An 18,343-nucleotide genomic window follows, 5' to 3' on the forward strand; every position below is an offset into this window, starting at 1 on the left:
AGAAGTGTGCAAGCACACGAAAGCTCATACCAAAATATAAACTTAGTTGGTCTTTAAGGTGCTACTGAAGGAATTTTTTTATTTTAGTTCGGTAAGGGTTTGTGTGCTCTGGTGGCAACAGAATGGCGCGGGGGGGGGCATGAAGTGGCACATTCCTGTTTTGCTTCAGGTGGTGAAACGGGCTCTGAGAACGAGAATGAGAACGAGGGAGGTGTTCATGGTGAGTTCTGGCACCTCTTTTTCTAGACTGTTTGCTTGGAATCCTTTATTTATTTGTTTCACTAAAGCGATTATCAAATAGGAACTGAGATGAGCACAAGCGCAGAAATGAATTCATCCAGAGAAATATACACCTTTTTGACAGCTCATTAGCAGATAATATCCTCTGAGGTATCAGTCATGTTAAGTCAGCTGCACAAAAATATGGTTGCTTATCTGCCACCGACAAGATGTGACCCCAACAACAGCAGCAGCAGCAGCAGCAGCAGCAGCAGCAGCAGCAGCAGCAGCAGCAGCAGCAGCAGCAGCAGCAGCAGCTTCTCTCATTCAGGGAGAATATTACAGGAAGTTTTGCTAACAAACCTTTTCAAACAATTGAGGAACAGAACAGAATACGAAGTGGCAAAACCAAACTTCCATCTATCATCTGTGCACTGGGAATGTCACATTCCGGAAAGCTATCTTTCTCCAAACCCAACCCCCCCTTTTATGAAACTGCATACTTACACACTCTCTCTCATATATATATATATATATATATATATATATATATATATATATATATATATATATATATATAAATATATAAATATATTTTAAGAAGCTTGGCCCCTGGAAGCACATTATGCAATTTTTATTGCAGCTATGTTTAATTTGGCAGGCTTGCTTATTTCTGTATAACCTCTTTATAAGAAAGAGGAAAAGCATCTAGGATTCTTTAGAGATTTGGTGCCAAGGATTTTTTTTTAAAAAAAAAATCTGTGGAAGAATTAAGGCTCATCATGAGATTCCTCCCGCCTTCAACATCTCCCAGGGCAATTTTAATGCCTTTATAAAACCCTGTGGAACAATACCCAGACGCACACACAAGCACAGACTTTTGTAATCTGTTGGATGTGCCTAAGTAATATCTCTTGCCTGTTGTTTCTTCTCCAGCAGTAAAGCCAAGAGTCTCTGGCAATTTCATCTATCGTTATTAAGATTAAACGCCAAATATCTGAGGATGCTGCAAATCCTTATTAATCTCACACTTTGCCGAATTAGTTCTTGGAATATTCCGGCTCACTGAGCAGAAAAGGATCTCCTTAACAGAACATGGGAGAAACTCTGCTGTTGTCTTTTCCATCCTCTTTATATAGGAGTCCTTGTCTATAAGGGGACTTTGTTCCCACTTCATTTACTATAGCCACACTGGATTTCTAAAATTTATTTTAATTACTTGTACAGTCATACCTCGGTTTACAACCGCCTCGGTTTACAAACACCTCGGTTTACAAACACCGCGGACCCATCTGGAATGGATTAATTCACTTTCCTTTACTTTCAATGGGAAAGTTTGCTTTAGATTAAGTACGCTTCAGTTTAAGTACAGACTTCCAGAACCAATTACACTCATACTTCGGGTTAAGTACACTTCAGGTTGAGTACTCCGCGGACCGTCTGGAACGGATTAATCCACTTTCCATTCCTTTCAATGGGAAAGTTGGCTTCAGTTTAAGTACGCTTCAGTTTAAGTACTCCGCGGACCATCTGGAACGGATTAATCCACTTTCCATTACTTTCAATGGGAAAGTTCGCTTCAGGTTAAGTACGCTTCAGTTTAAGTACTCCGCGGACCGTCTGGAACGGATTAATCCACTTTCCATTACTTTCAATGGGAAAGTTCGCTTCAGGTTAAGTACGCTTCAGTTTAAGTACAGACTTCCAGAACCAATTGTGGTTGTAAACCGAGGTACCACTGTAGTGCATTTGGGGTTTTCCGCACAGATCAACGGAGCGCAGCCAAAATCAGAACGAACAGCTTATCTCAGCCCTTGTGAATGCAGAAATGGAATGAGATCTAATTCAGGCACACCCTTCAGTTTTCCTGCCCCTTCCTTCCTTCTCTCCAAACACATAGACATTTAAATGTGCGTGCATGAGCACATGCTCAGGAGTCTAATTTTGCATTCATTGGCCTGGTTCACATTTCATGCTAGGCCAAACCATGATGCTCTGGGAGAGAAGATTGTAGCTACTTTGTGTCATGAAATACTACTCAATATTGAGCTAGAGCAGAACTCCAATGCATAGTTAGCAGAGTAAAAACTTAAAACACGTTGCAGGATCCCCCCCAAAAATAGACCAGAGGCAACTGCATTTCATCCAGCAGGGCTTTACTGCTACTGAATGCAAATGAGCATAATGATCACAAATCCAATACACTGAATTAAGTAGAATAGGAAAGATATCTACACATCAGATCAGTACTTTCTGCACTAAGAAATGCAAAATGTGATGTATGAAAGTGAGAGCTGGACCATAAAGAAGGCTGATCGCCGAAGAATTGATGCTTTTGAATTGTGGTGCTGGAGGAGACTCTTGAGAGTCCCATGGACTGCAAGAAGATCAAACCTATCCATTCTGAAGGATATCAGCCCTGAGTGCTCACTGGAAGGACAGATCGTGAAGCTGAGGCTCCAATACTTTGGCCACCTCATGAGAAGAGAAGACTCCCTGGAAAAGACCCTGATGTCTGTGCACCAAAGCAGCAAAATGACTGGGAAGAGAAGCAAAACAACTGAGAGCTCTACTCTGGGGACCTGTGCTCTCAAACACTGACATTAAGCCATGGTTTGGCTTAGTACGGCGTGCAAACCAGGCCACTGTGAAACGAGGACTTTCCCTTGCTGCAAATTCGGTGCACAGACAAAATAAAACTGACAGATTTAGGTAGCATTTCTCCATGAAAGGGAAATATTATTATTTAAAGGTAAAGGTACCCCTGATCGTTAGGCCCAGTCGCGGATGACTCTGGGGTTGCGGTGCTCATCTCACTCTATAGGCCGAGGGAGCCGGCGTTTGTCCGCAGACAGCTTCCGGGTCATGTGGCCAGCATGACTAAGCCGCTTCTGGCGAACCAGAGCAGCGAATGGAAACGCTCTTTACCTTCCCGTCGGAGTGGTACCTATTTATCTCCTTGCACTTTGACGGGCTTTCGAACTGCTAGGTGGGCAGGAGCAGGGACCGAGCAATGGGAGCTCACCCCGTCGCAGGGATTCGAACCGCCAACCTTCTGATCAGCAAGCCGAAGAGGCTCAGTGGTTCAGACCACAGCACCACCTGTGTCTTTACTTTTATGCTATTGCCGTGTAATTTACACATGTGCTAATATGTCTAAGCACTGCTTGTCGCACTAGTGACATATTTTGGCTAAGCAAAGCAGGCACAGCAAAAGGATGAATGTTTAATGCTGCAAGTTAACATAGCCTACGACCGGCATTAGCATCCTACTGCTGTCCTTTCAAATGCAGGTGATAAAAAGCTGGGAGGGCGGTTTGTGTTGGGATTAATGCGATGGCTCATGAAACTTCTCCTTTGATCACTCCTTAGACCAGCGTTTCTCAACCGCTGTTCCGTGGCACACTAGTGTGCCGCGAGACGCTGGCTGGTGTGCCGCGACGTGCGGCGACGAGAAGGGCGATTTGCATTGTCACGTGCCTGGCGGCCGCCAATACACAGTGCTGACCCACCGGAAAGGAAGCCGGCCGGGTCACGATGCGGGGCGAGCGCAGCTCTCAACAGCCACCACCACGGCCTCGGACGTGAGAGGCGGCCGGCGGGTGCTGATGCTGCTGTTTGTCTCGCTCTCGCTGCTCTTGCTGGCGGCGCCCGGGGCTTGATCGGCGCGAGGCCGCGGGCCGACAAGCAGAACAGCCTCCGGAGGGCAGCCAGCAGCGTCTACGAGGGAGTGAGCGGCCTCTTCGGCGAGGAGCACGTGCTGGCAGAGAAATCAGCGGCTTGTGAAGCCTTATTACAGGAGATTGCAACCAACACAGCAATTGGCAAGTGTTTCTTACAGTCATAATTCACTGAGATTTAGGATTTACCCCACAAACTAAACTGGTCTCTCTCTCTCTCTCTCTCTCTCTCTCTCTCTCTCTCTCTCTCTCTCTCTCTCTCTATATATATATATATAGTCAATATAGGCACAGAGTTAAAATTTTTAACTTTTTTAATGGTGGTGTGCCTCGTGATTTTTTTCATGGAACAAGTGTGCCTTGGCCCAAAAAAGGTTGAGAAACACTGCCTTAGCTTACCACATGCCTTATCAGTATATGAATGGAGGATAGTACTCAGAGCACATGCTTAAATTCAGCATCGCTCCCCTAAGCATACTCTCCAACTCCCGGTAAGAAAAATCCGGGATCAGCAGCGCCGCGGCACTGGAAGTCGCTTCTACGCATGTCTGGACATGCGTAGAAGCAACTTCCGGTGCCGGCGCTGCCCGATTTCCGGTGCCCAGACATGGGCAGAGTGGCACCCGAAATCGGTTCTGCGCATGTCCAGACATGCGCAGAAGAAGCCTCCCTGGCAGGTAGGAAATCCGGGGGATTTACGGGATTTTTCTCTATTCGGGATAACAGAGGGAAATGGGTTTAAATATGGGGGTTTCATGCAAAAAAAGGGAGACTTGGCAGCTATGCGCCTAAGAGCCATGTGCCGTGGAAGGGAAACGAACAGAAATTAATCAAAAGAGTTATCTCATTCAAAGAAAACTAACAGAAAATGAAGATAACAGTACAAGGCTCCATTTGTTACCCAAGGCCAATACTTCCCTAAAAATAAAAAGTGAAATCCATACTAATCGACTTCCCCCCTAAACCACAATTTCCCAAACTCGGGTCTCCAGATGTTTTTGGACTACAACTCCCATCCTCCTCCGAAGCGTTTGTTTAGACAACGCAACCTGGACAACACTTGCAGCTTGCAGAGGTAAATAGGCCTTTGCTGTAACAACTGTGCCAGAGGCCCAGCATGACACATTTTTTAGCAATTGTATGATATGCAACTTCTAAAAAGAATTTTCCAGAGGTTTCCCCAGTGTTCACTGTTAAAGAAGCACCTGTCTATATAACATAATAATAATAATTCATTATTCATAACCCGTCCTCCTGGCTGGGTTTCCTCAGCCACTCTGGGCAGCTCCCAACAGAATATTAAAAACACACTAAGACATCAAACATTAAAAACCTCCCTTCAGATGTCTTCTGAAAGTCAGTTGTTTATGACATCTGATGGGAGGGTATTCCACAGAACAGGTGCCACCACTAAGAAGGCCCTCTGCCTGGTTCCCTGTAACCTCAATTCTTGCAGTGAGGGAACCGCCAGAAGGCCCTCGTAGCTGGACTTTAGTGTCCGGGCTGAACGGTGGGGGTGGAGACGCTCCTTCAGGTATATTGATTTCAATTAGTCTATTCTGAGTAAATGTTCATTGAATACCACCCTTTCAATTCTACATTACCTTTCTGCTGTCAGTAAAACTGGTAGGATATGCTAAGTAACATTTGGAGCTAGCTCTGTATTCCACTCAAATGTTGGTAGCAGACCTAGTAGAAGCATATGTGAAATTGAAGAAAGGCAGAACTGATTGCTATCAGTAAGTTTCTTGATAATTAAAACAATACTTTTCATTTTCTACTAAATAAATAAATAAATAAATAAATAAATAAATAAATAATAACAACAACTTTATTATTTGTAACCTGCCTGTTGTGTATTGAGTCAAAGGATTTTATATCTGTATTATTATTGTCTGTATTTGCATTAGGATAAAGTAACTGCCTTTTGGTTCCAGAGGGTACAGCTACTATTGGTTCATTTAAGCTGCTGTATTTGGATCCTCTGTCTTATTGGTTTCCTCCAAAAGGCAGCACTGTGATTGCTTGATATTGTTCCCTCCAAAATGTATCCCTTCCTAGCTAGTCCCCTGTCCCTATAAATGTAGCTTTCCTCTCCTCAGTCTTCAGTCTTGTTCACTTTAATAAAGAGCTGTTACTAGAGAACTGTCTCCAGCATGTTTTGTCAAGAGAGCTGAAATCACAAACCCCACGTCACAACAACTGGCGACGAAGGTGGGATCCGGAATGCTGAGGAGCGGTTAAACACAACCCTGCCTCAGAGTCCGGATTGCAGCTGAGAACAAGACTCACTGGCCAGCTGAGAAGACGACCCTGCCCGCTAGGACCATGGAGAGTCCAAGGGTATTGGAGCCCTTCCAGCCATCAGAGCCCCACACCTGGGAAGACTACGTCGAACGCTTCGAGTTCTTTGCAGTGGCTCAAGGGATCACCGATGCCAGCAAAAGAAGGGCCACATTCCTGAGCTACTGTGGGCCCGAGACCTTCAAGCTGGCCAAGGCATTACTTGCTCCAGCGAAGCTGAGTGAGACATCTCTCAAAGATATTCTTGCCTGCCTAACAAGCCACTTGGCGCCTACTGAGACCAAGATGGCCCGGCGGATGGAGTTCCATAAGAGGCAGCAGCATGCTGGGGAGTCTGTATCCACATTTCTGGCTGAACTCCGGAAGCTCGCTCAGCACTGCGGCTTCCAAAATCTGGAAGAGACTCTCCTGGATCGGTTTATTGGTGGTCTGAGCAGCAAGAAAGCCAGAAGACGCATCGTGGCTAAAGAAGAGGTTACCCTTGCTTCAGCCTTGAAAGAGGCCACCGCCACGGAGAATTATGAAAGAGAGGAGCTTGATGCCAGTCGCAAGGCCACTAAGCCACAGATAGAAGTTGCGCATGCCATGGACGAGCTAGAGGCTACTCCGAGCCAGAGCCCAGTCCGTGGGGTCGAGTCGGTGCGTCAGGCCTGCACAGTGCACAGAGATCGCCGAGGCAGTTGCCCAGGTTGTGGCGGAAACCATGAAAGGAAGAGTTGTCGTTTCAGGGATGCTATCTGCCGGACGTGCGGAAAGACGGGTCACATCGCCAGGGTCTGTAGATCGGCGGCGTCGGGAGCGACAGGAGCACCTAGACTGGAGCATCGCAGACCGCCCACAGCAACTCGTTTTCTAAAGGACTGCCACTACGTAACGGAGATCAACGGGAGGGCCGTGCAGTTTCCAGCGCAAGGCAAGGCACACGTCAAGGTGAAGATTGAGGGTCAGCAGTGCGACATGGAGGTGGACTCCGGATCCGCATTCACCATCGTGTCGGACCAGACCGCGAAGACATTCTTCCCCAGGGGTAAGTTGCCCCCTCTGGAGCCCTTTCCGGCAACCTTGCAGTCGTACTCAGCAGGCCGCATCCATGTTATGGGAATGTGTGCCGTGAGAGTACAGTTCCGGGACAAACAGGCTGTACTCAAACTGGTGATTGCGAAGGGCAGTCGCCCCAGTCTCCTGGGCACTGACTGGTTCCCTGCCCTGGGACTGAGTATCTCAGGGCTTAATTCAATCCAAACCTGCCCTGAGATGAGTGAGGTATTATGCAAGGAATTTGCTGGTCTCTTTAATGGAAAACTGGGTTGTTATAAAGGGCCCCCAGTTGACTTCGAGTTGGACCCCGGGGTGGCTCCAATCCGACTCAAACCAAGGCGAGTGCCATTTGCACTGCAACCCAAGATCGAGGCAGAGCTGGATAAATTGGTCAAGCAGGGAGTTCTCTCACCCGTGGACTCTGCTAAGTGGGAGACTCCAATCGTCACACCCCTTAAAGCAAATGGGGAAGTCAGGATATGTGCAGATTACAAATGTACTATCAATAAGGCACTCAGGGGAAACTCATACCCCATTCCAGTCGTATCACATCTGTTGGCTAAACTGGCTGGGGGCAAGGTGTTCGCCAAAATTGACCTGGCACAAGCTTACCAACAGCTGCCAGTAACCCCACAATCAGCGGAAGCACAGACTATTGTCACACATAAAGGGGCGTTCAGAGTTAACAGATTACAGTTCGGAGTTTGTGTGGCCCCAGGGATTTTTCAAGGGCTCATGGAACGCCTGTTAAGAGGTCTGCCGGGGGTCTTGCCATTTTTTGATGATGTTTTGATTGCTGGAAAAGACCCACAGGAACTGGTTGCGCGTGTCCGTGCAGTGTTGCTCAAGTTCAAGGAGGTGGGGTTGCAACTGAAAAAAGAAAAATGCAGTTTTGGGGTGCCAACTGTGGATTTCTTGGGGTTTAAAATTGATGCATCAGGCATCCACCCCACAGATGCTAAGATTAAGGCCATCATCGAGGCACCACGACCACAGAACAAGACGGAGTTGCAGTCATTCCTGGGACTTATTAACTTTTATCATTCGTTCTTACCCCAGAAAGCTTCGGTAGCTGAACCATTACATAGACTATTGCAGAAAAAGAATGTGTGGCGATGGGGGCGGGAGCAGCAGAAGGCTTTTGACTCCTTGCGAGGAATGCTGAGTAGCAGGAGCGTCCTTGCTCATTATGATGAGTCAAAGCCGCTGGTCCTGGCATGTGATGCCTCTCAATACGGTCTGGGGGCTGTGCTGAGTCATAGGGAACCGGATGGGTCGGAAAAGCCCATCTCTTTCTATTCCCGTACGTTGTCGCCCACAGAGCGCAACTATGCTCAAATTGATAAAGAGGCACTGGCTATTGTGTCCGGAATCAAAAGGTTCTATGATTATTTGTACGGTCGCCATTTCTCCATTGAAACGGACCACAAACCACTGTTAGGGTTGTTCAACCCAAACAAACAAACGCCACAAATTCTCTCCCCCAGAATGTTGCGTTGGTCAATATTCCTGAATGGGTTCCAGTACACCTTGACCCATGTGCCGGGGAAACAGTTGTGCCATGCTGATGCGCTGAGTCGATTGCCCCTTCCTGGCGGGAGCAATGAGGATCCTGCTCCGGCGGAGCACATTATGATGCTAGAAACACTTCCGGGGGCTCCTGTAACAGCTACGGATATAGCTGAGAAAACTAGGAAAGATGCTGTTCTCTCCCGTGTGCTCACTTGGGTGGGGAGGGGGTGGCCAGGTGGTCCGCATGAAGAAAAATTCAGGCCTTATGCGACAAGGCAGCACGAATTGTCCATGCATAAGTGTTGTCTCCTATGGGGAGATAGGGTGATAATCCCAGCACCACTGAGAAACAGGGTTCTTGAGACGCTTCACATGGGACACCCGGGAATGGTCAGGATGAAGTCGCTAGCCCGATCTTATGTGTGGTGGCCTGGAATGGACCAGAACATAGAACAATGGGTACGAACATGCAAGGCATGCCAAGAGGTGCGGCCAGAAGTGGCCAGAGCACCAGTCCACTGGTGGGAGCAGTCCAGGACTCCCTGGAGCCGGCTGCACATAGATTTTGCTGGGCCATTCCAAGGGAAGGTCTTTTTGGTTATCGTTGATGCATATTCCAAATGGTTAGAAGTGGCGATGGTCCCTAGCATGGCATCAGCTGCCGTAATCAAGGTGTTGAGGCAGCTGTTTGCTACCCACGGGTTACCTGAGACCATTGTATCAGATAATGGGGCAGCTTTTGTATCCCAAGAATTCAGGGCATTCTTGGCTGATAACTTTATAAGAGGGGTCACATCCGCGCCCTTTCACCCATCCTCCAATGGGCAGGCTGAGCGCATGGTAAGAACAGCCAAAGAATCCATTGCGCGCTTAATGGAGGGTAACTGGTCGGCTCGCATTGCGCGAATGTTATTTTTGCAGCATGCGACGCCGTGTACTGCGACGGGCAAGTCGCCAGCCGAGCTGCTCTTAGGTAGAAGACTGGTAACGGTGCTGGATTATGTCCACCCAGATAAAATGCCAAACCGTAATTCAAGAGCAACCCCCCAGGCTGAGACTGACACAACAAGGTATCTCGCCCCTGAAGATCTGGTCTGGGTGAGGAACTATTCACGAGGTCCGCGGTGGGTGGCCGGTGTGATCACCCGGGCTAGTGGACCTGTGTCCTATTATGTGACCTTGGAAAATGGGCAAGTTTGGAAGAGACATATAGATCAGCTGAGGCGCCGGGCGCTCAGCAGGGAGGAGTCAGATAATTCATCCCTGGCTAATGACGCACAGCTGCAAGACCAGAGTGAAAATGGTCCAGAGGTACAGTCACCAGGGGCTTCAGCAAATGAACCAGGGTCTGCTAGTCCTCATGATGACGAGGTACAGGTCGGGGACCCTGAGATGTCTGGGACTCCATCTGTTCCTGATGAAACCCCTATAGCAGCCCCTCCACCACAGGTAACACCCAATCCAGAACCTGCAACACCTGTTGTCAGGAGATCAGGTAGAAGTTGTAGGACCCCACAGTACCTGAGGGATTACGTCTGCTGTGCTCACTAGGGGGGAGGGGTGTTGTGTATTGAGTCAAAGGATTTTATATCTGTATTATTATTGTCTGTATTTGCATTAGGATAAAGTAACTGCCTTTTGGTTCCAGAGGGTACAGCTACTATTGGTTCATTTAAGCTGCTGTATTTGGATCCTCTGTCTTATTGGTTTCCTCCAAAAGGCAGCACTGTGATTGCTTGATATTGTTCCCTCCAAAATGTATCCCTTCCTAGCTAGTCCCCTGTCCCTATAAATGTAGCTTTCCTCTCCTCAGTCTTCAGTCTTGTTCACTTTAATAAAGAGCTGTTACTAGAGAACTGTCTCCAGCATGTTTTGTCAAGAGAGCTGAAATCACAAACCCCACGTCACAACACTGCCCATGTGACTGGGTTGCCCAGGACACATATCCTGGTAGATTGGCAGAGAACAATAATGAAACCAAGCCAACAAGAGAAAGGCAACAATTCTTTTTCAAAAGCAAAGGCTTCTTACCTCTGCATGTTGTTTCTGAACCAGACCATAGGCCATTGGGCTGACAAAGTCGTATGCTGCTTCCCACAAGGTCAAATCCTGTTTTGCATCGGATTCCACATGCAGCATTGAAATAATTGTTGCAGGTGTTCTGGATAAAATAGCCATTTTCAGGAGGGTGAAGTTCAGGGCAGTGAACCACTAATTGGAGCAAATAATAATTACAAACTGGTTACAGTACAATCCTAAAGGTAAAAGGTAAAAGACCCCTGGAGGGTTAAATCCAGTCAAAGGTGACTATGGAGTGCGGCTTTCATTTCGCCTTCAGGCCAAGGGAGCCAGCATTTGTCCACAGACAGCTTTCCGGGGCCTGTGGCCAGCAGGACTAAACTGCTTCTGGCGCAACAGGACACCGTGACGGAAACCAGAGTGAACGGAATCACCGTTTACCTTTCTGCCGCAGCAGTACCTATTTATCTACCTGCACTGGCATGCTTTCAAACTGCTAGGTTGGCAGAAGCTTGGAGAGAGCAACAGGAGCTCGCTCCGTCGTGGGGATTCGAACCGCCAACCTTCGGATCGGCAAGCCCAAGAGGCTCAACGGTTTAGACCACAGCCCCACCTGCGTCCTTTACAGCACAATCCTATACATGTCTCTTTAGAAGTAAGCCCCACTGTGCTCCACAGGGTTTCACCCAGGAAAACATGGATAGGATTACAGCCTTAATTGTCATCGTTCCATGCGATTCCTAAGCAGGATTTATTTATTTATTAAATGTGTACGCTGCTCTATACCCGTAGATCTCATGGCGGTTCGCAACATAAAATTAAAACTCAAAATACACAATACAAATAAGAACAGAAACAAACCAATAATCCCCTCTTCCACAACACATACAACACATTTAAAAGGGCATCGGATGTCAATCAACCAAAGGCCAGGTTGAAAAGGAACGTTTTTGCCTGGTGCCTAAAGGTGAACCTCCCCGAGGAGAGCATTCCACAAATGGGGAGCCACTGCAAATAAAAAGGCCCGTTCTCATGTTGCCACCCTCTGGACCTCTTGTGGAGGAGGCACATGAAGAAGGGCCTCCAAGGATGATCTCAGAGTCCGGGTAGGTGCATATGGCTTTATAGGTCAAAATCAGCACTGGGCCTAGAAACTAATTGGCAGCAACTACAGTTGGGCCAGGATTGGTGTGCTGTGCTCAAACCAACCAGCCTGGTTTGAGAAACCTGGTCTCTGAATTCTGTACTAGCTGGTTTCCAAGCCATCTTCAGGGGCCGCCTCACGTATAATGCATTGCAGTAATCTAACCTAGAGGTTACCAGAGCATGGACCACAGTAGTTAGGATGTCCCTGTCCTAATAAGGGCACAGCTGGGCCACCAGCCAAAGTTGATGGAAGGTCAAGTGACAGCAAAGGATCCCGGAGTACCCCCCTAGCTGCATGGCCACTCCTTCAGAGCGTAACCCCATCAAGAGCAGGCAACCTCCCTGCCAAGTATCTCGCGGAGAAATCCGGGATTGGCAGCCGTGCGACACCGGAAATTGCATAGACGCAACTTCCAGTGTCGCTTTGCCCATCTATGGGCACCGAAAATGGCTGGCGCTGGCACCGGAAGTCGCGTCTACGCATGTCCGGAAGTGCGTAGACGCAACGTCCGGTGCCGGCCATTTTCGGTGCCCATAGATGGTCAAAGCGACACCGGAAGTTGCGTCTAAGCACTTCCGGACATGCGTAGATGCGTCTTCCGGCGCCGGCCATTTTCTGGTGCCCATAGATGGGCAAAGGAGCACCGGAAAAATGGCCACCGACAGGAGCCAAAATAAGGGAGATTAACGGGAGAGGAGCTGAAACATGAGACCGCCGGGAAACGGTAAGGAAAAACGGGGGTTTCCCGGGAAATACGGGGTACTTGGCAGCTATGCCTCCCTGCCGTCCGGTCTAGGGAACCACCCACTAACAGTGCCTCAGTCTTATCTGGATTGAGCTTCCAGCATTTCCACTGCCTCACCTGGAGAGGTAAAGGAGAAGTAAAGATGTCAGCATATTGCTGACAACGCACTCCAAACCTGTGGTTTAAAAAAAGAAAATAAAACATTGTCCCTATGAATTTGCACCACCACCATTCTACAGCAAATCTCATGAATGAGCCAAAAGATCATTTATGCAGCCATAACAATCCAAGCAGCTTTCCTATTCAAGGCAGTGCTCTTTTTCAGCACTTGACATGAACTGTGAGTTCATCCAAGCACAAATCCTGTCCTAATGTACACGGGTTTTATGGAGATACGAAGGGGATCCTTGTCAGATAAATCAGTTTGGAAAGGAAACCTTCATAAGAAAATTGAAAAACAAACAAACAATCTTCACCACTATCTTAAAGAGTTATTGATCATGATGTTAATGTTTTGGGGGAGTCTCTCTCTCTCTCTCTCTCTCTCTCTCTCTCTCTCTCTCTCTCTCTCTCTCTCTCTCTTTGAGGATGGGTGAACAGCTTACCTTCACAAGTCTGGCCCCGAGAGTGATACCCTTCCTTGCACCTGCAGTCCTCGACAGAGGTACTTCCTGGTGGAGAGGTGTGATTCTCATCAGGACATGAGATGCAGGTGCTAATCCCACCTGGTGAACCTTCAGGCTTGTAGGTCCCTGGTGGGCAGGCTAGAAAGCAAAGTAAGGGCAATGAAATCCAAGTCAGGATCCTGTGGAACGCCCTCCTATAAGATGTCAAGGAGATAAACAACTACACAACTTTCAGAAGACGTCTGAAGGCAGCCCTATTTTGTGAAGTTTTTAATGTTTGATGTTTTATTGTGTGTTTTTGTGTGTGTTTTAAGCCACCCAGAGTGGCTGGGCCTTTATTGTTTTTGTTGCTGTTGTTATATTTCAGTATTTTTAGTGTTCCTGACTTATTTACCAAACTGGAAGGCAAGATATCTTAAGTACACCACTTGGCTTTTTCTACTTCATTCCACCACCTGCCCAGATTTCTTCCCTGCTACGCCACAGACTGCTGCCCTCATCCCCTTTCTCAGTAACATTTGTAGAGATTGCTCTAGTGCAAAGAGATGAGCAACGTGAAGAGAATGCATTTAAGAGGTTAAATTCCTGGAAACGACATATTTAAAAATGCATTTATTCAGTGAACTCAATTACATGGGGGAATAATCCTTAAATAGCATTTTCCATACCTGATGGTAATAACTGGTCAGATTAGCGAGTTTTACGATTTGCACTGCACTGCTAATAGACCTTTAGAGGCCTATTAATGTGCTCTCATTTTTACACAGAGTAAACCTGCACACTAAAAGCTTTCGGGAGACCTAAGGTAGGGACTGGGGAAATTCTGGGGGTGGTTTAACAAGATCAAATCTCTGTACCAAGGAGAAAGGAATTCTAAAGGGGACGGCGACACGTAACTGATAGGGTTGCCAGGCTCAATAGAGGACAGGACTTCTGTGCCTTTAATTGCCCTGCTCTCTTTTGAGTCTGGAAACCTTAAAGAGAAACCAGCAGACCCTCTGCTTGGAAATTAAACAAAGGGTCTGCTGGTTTCTCTTTAAGGTTTCCAGACTCAAAAGAGAGCAGGGCAATTAAAGGCACAGAAGTCCTGTCCTCTATTGAGTCTGGCAACCCTAGTAACAGATTATGGTGCTGTTCCACCAAGAAAGCTCAGTATACGCTGTGAAATAAGAAGGCAACAAAAACCCTAGAACATCAGAGTATTCCCTAAAACTAATGTTTACACGTGAAAATAAAAATCTGAACAATCCACGCATATTATAATCAATACAATAATATTGGACAATACTAGTGTGGAGCATCAATATTGATATCCATTTTACACTCATGTTTCTTTATCACAGAACAAAACAACAGTCAGTGTGCTTACTTTCGAATGTCCCCGCCTGATTTTCATTGCTTTAAAGGCAGAGGTAACAAGCTTCCATCTAAGCAGGTTTACTTAGCTTAGATCAGTTATCCCTTTAACACAATTCAGCTAACCTTTAATTCATAATTATGGAAGTCAGGGAAGAATAGCTTTAAGTTCAAAGGCTGATTCATTCTTTCATTGCATAAAGTGGAAACTAGGCTAGTAACTTTTAATATAAAAAGGGTAGTACTGGTATTTATTACAAAGTAATTGATACAGAATCAAAAGGCAGAAGCTTCCACAAACTCACCCTTAATGCTGAGCTTTTTTGCAACTGATGTATTGCAGGCTTACAAAGGTTTCTTAAAAACATTTAGCAAAGTGCTGAATTATGATACACGCATTAAATGCATAATTATACCATAATTTGGAATGTTCCTGTTCAGCGTGCCAGTCAGCCCTGCCTTTTTCCAGGATAGGCATCCCAGTGCTTTTATTCCGGGGGGGAGGGACACAGGGGGATGCATAACTCTAAACGTTTTGTGAACCTTTATACTTTTGTCCATTTAGTGTACCATATATTCCGGCGTATAAGATGACTGGGCGTATAAGACGACCCCCAACTTTTCCAGTTAAAATATAGAATTTGGGATATACTTGCCGTATAAGAAATACGACGCGGCGTATAAGACAACCCCCGACTTTTGAGAAGATTTTCCTGGCTTAAAAAGTAGTATACAGTATTTATTTTTCCCAATTTGAACTATGAAATGGTGATTTTCTTGAGTCAAAATTAGAGTACCCCTAAACATTTTTCAGGACGCAGGTGACGCTGTGGTCTAAACCACAGAGCCTAGGGCTTGCCGATCCAAAGGTCGGCGGTTCAAATCCCTGTGATGGGGTGAGCTCCTGTTGCTCGGTCCCAGCTCCTGCCAACCTAGCAGTTCAAAAGCACGTCAAAGTGCAAGTAGATAAATAGGTACTACTCCAGCGGGAAGGTAAACAGCGTTTCCGTGTGCTGCTCTGGTTCACCAACTGAACACGCTCTGTCCTTATTGGGCTGTATTTTGGGTTTCCCCAATAAGGTTTTATTCTAAAGATTTTTAGAATCCGTTCTGGAAGACCGTTCGACTTCCAAAACGTTCAGAAACTGAGGCACAAAGGGCGGCTTCCAGTTTCAATGGAGATAATTGGGGGGGGGGGAATGCAGCGGAAGCCGTTCGACTTCTGAGACGCGTTCGGAAACGGAAGCATTTACGTCCGGGTTTTCGGTGTTCGAAAACCGAAAAGTTTGCCTTCTGAGAGGTACGCACACAAAAGGCACACCTGTGTTGCTTAAATGAGAAAATGGTTGTTTGTACCCATTGTTGAAGGCACTGCTATTGTTATTATGGGCTGCAAAAGAAGTAACCCCAATAAATAATTTTAAAATGCATCCCCCCCTTTTTTTGGCTCATGAATTCTGAATATATATCCTAGGGACCAGAGAAGAAATACCTAAATATTGCTCAGGCTTCCCTTTGCACTGAAATCTTCCATCTTCAAACAGCATATCCATAGTTTTGGCTGTGAAGGCTTCAGCTTTCATTCTGACAAGGGATACTTCATACACAGCATTTGATCAATGGAGTAATTCAATAAAGGAGACATGAGTGCACTCCCAACATTGTGAGGGATTACCAAATCACCCAGCAATATTTTTTTAAAAATATTTTTAAAAATTCTGTGAAGAGTTGTTCAGATAGAAAGCTGCTAGGATTACAAAAGTATTCAAGTGAGCGCATCTCGTTAAATATTTGATATATAGGTCTTGTACAGCAATTGCAAATGAAACATCTAACATGTCTACAAGGATCAGGGAAGATTTGTGCTAAATCCAATCCCAGCATGTACTATATAACTCTTGCATATTTCCTGTTACAACCAACAGATGCTCTGCATTGATTTCAGTCACGGCTAATTCTTTCTCTTTCGGAAACTCTCGTGTATTGCAACACTGCGTTATGAAACGGCAAACTACTTACGAGGCACAAATTGGGCTTTGTAAGAGCGATATTAGTTTGCCTTTGCAGCACCCTGCAGAAGAAATTCTAAATCACTTCAGCCTGAAGTCACTCTGAGTGCCTATTGCAGGTGAAATTTTTCGTAGGGGAACAGTTAGGGCTGGAGGCACCAACTTGTGAAGGTGATTGGGGGGGGGGGAGGCATCGATGTCATGGCGTCCTGATGTTGTGCACATGAGCATCGTGTTTCCCTCCCTAAGCCAGGCAAAAGCTTCCCAGGCTTTGGGAAGGAGGCAGAAGGGCTCTTGGATCTGTTGAAGCATTGCACCTCCCTAAGCCAAGTACAAAGGTCCGTATAGTTAAAGCTATGGTTTTCCCAGTAGTAATGGAAGTAAGAGCTGGACCATAAAGAAGGCTGATTGCCAAAGAATTGATGCTTTTGAATTATGGTGCTGGAGGAGACTCTTGAGAGTCCCATGGACTGCAAGAAGATCAAACCTATCCATTCTGAAGGAAATCAGCCCCGAGTGCTGATTAAACATTAGGAAGAACTTCCTGACAGTAAGAGCTGTTTGACAGTGGAATTTGCTGCCAAGAAGTGTGGTGGAGTATCCTTCTTTGGAGGTCTTTAAGCAGAGGCTTGACAGCCATATGTCAAGAATGCTTTGATGGTTTTTCCTGCTTGGCAGGGGGTTGGACTGGATGGCCCTTGTGGTCTCTTCCAACTCTATGATTCTATGATTCTATGCTCGCTGGAAGGACAGAACCTGAAGCTGAGGCTCCAATACTTTGGCCATCTCATGAGAAGAGAAGACTCCCTGGAAAAGACCCTGATGTTGGGAAAGATGGAGCGCACTAGGAGAAGGGGATGACAGAGGATGAGATGGTTGGACAGTGTTCTCAAAGCTACCAACATGAGTCTGACCAAACTGCGGGAGGCAGTGGAAGACAGGAGTGCCTGGCATGCTCTGGTCCAGGGGGTCAAGAAGAGTTGGACACAACTAAATGACTAAACAACAACAACAAAGCCAACTACAAGCTTCCTGAGCTTTGGGAAGGAGGTGCCAGGGGAACATTTAAGCGACTAGCCTAGTCCACGAACTGCACGCCACTGAAAGTTACATGCAAATTTTAAAAAAGCAAATGCAGATAACGTTGAGTTGGGAGTTTGGACATGTTATAAGTTTAAACATATGCCTACATTTATGTTTCAAAATGAAAATATGACAAACTCAGTAAGCTGTCATTGCCTTTAGGAGTTTGGTGTGAAATGTCTAGCCTCCCTAAGATGCCATTGATTATCTAACTCTGCTGCTCAACAACAATGTTTATATTTCTTAGAACCAACATTCCCAGTCACTAGAGACGGCGCAGTGCCGGAAACAGCTGAGCTTAAAGCTTGAGAACATGTGCCATTTAAAATGTTTGTTTACTTAGCAGCCAAGGGTCAGATGGTTTAAATTAGCATGACAGAGCTGAGGCCCACGTGTTCAGGCATTAGAAAACACAGAAAGTCAAATGGTGCTTATTCCCCTTGTTATTCATGTAATTGTGCAAGAATGCAATTTCATTCTTCTTCCCAGTCCTTGGCTGTATAAATATGCCATTCTAATTTTATAATTTCCTCTAATTTTATACCGGTAGTTTCCTCTAAAAGTTCATACGTACTTAAAAACCAGCATAAAATAGGAAAGCACTT

General features: G+C 46.2%; 1 protein-coding gene across 2 annotated transcripts in view; it reads right to left on the reverse strand.

The window, feature by feature from the left end:
* The window catches only part of SVEP1 (sushi, von Willebrand factor type A, EGF and pentraxin domain containing 1), a 148,697-nt gene that overhangs the window by 102,545 nt on the left and 27,809 nt on the right, over positions 1-18,343 (reverse strand). For both annotated transcript variants that reach the window (XM_035140343.2, XM_035140342.2), the window contains exons 4-5: positions 13,270-13,428; positions 10,785-10,964 (exon numbers count right to left, since the gene is read on the reverse strand). In XM_035140343.2, the coding sequence (XP_034996234.2) occupies positions 10,785-10,964; positions 13,270-13,428 (339 nt within the window). The remainder of the gene's footprint in view (positions 1-10,784; positions 10,965-13,269; positions 13,429-18,343) is intronic.

The sequence above is a fragment of the Zootoca vivipara genome, chromosome 16, assembly GCF_963506605.1.
Source record: "Zootoca vivipara chromosome 16, rZooViv1.1, whole genome shotgun sequence".
Classification (NCBI taxonomy): Eukaryota; Metazoa; Chordata; class Lepidosauria; order Squamata; family Lacertidae; genus Zootoca; species Zootoca vivipara.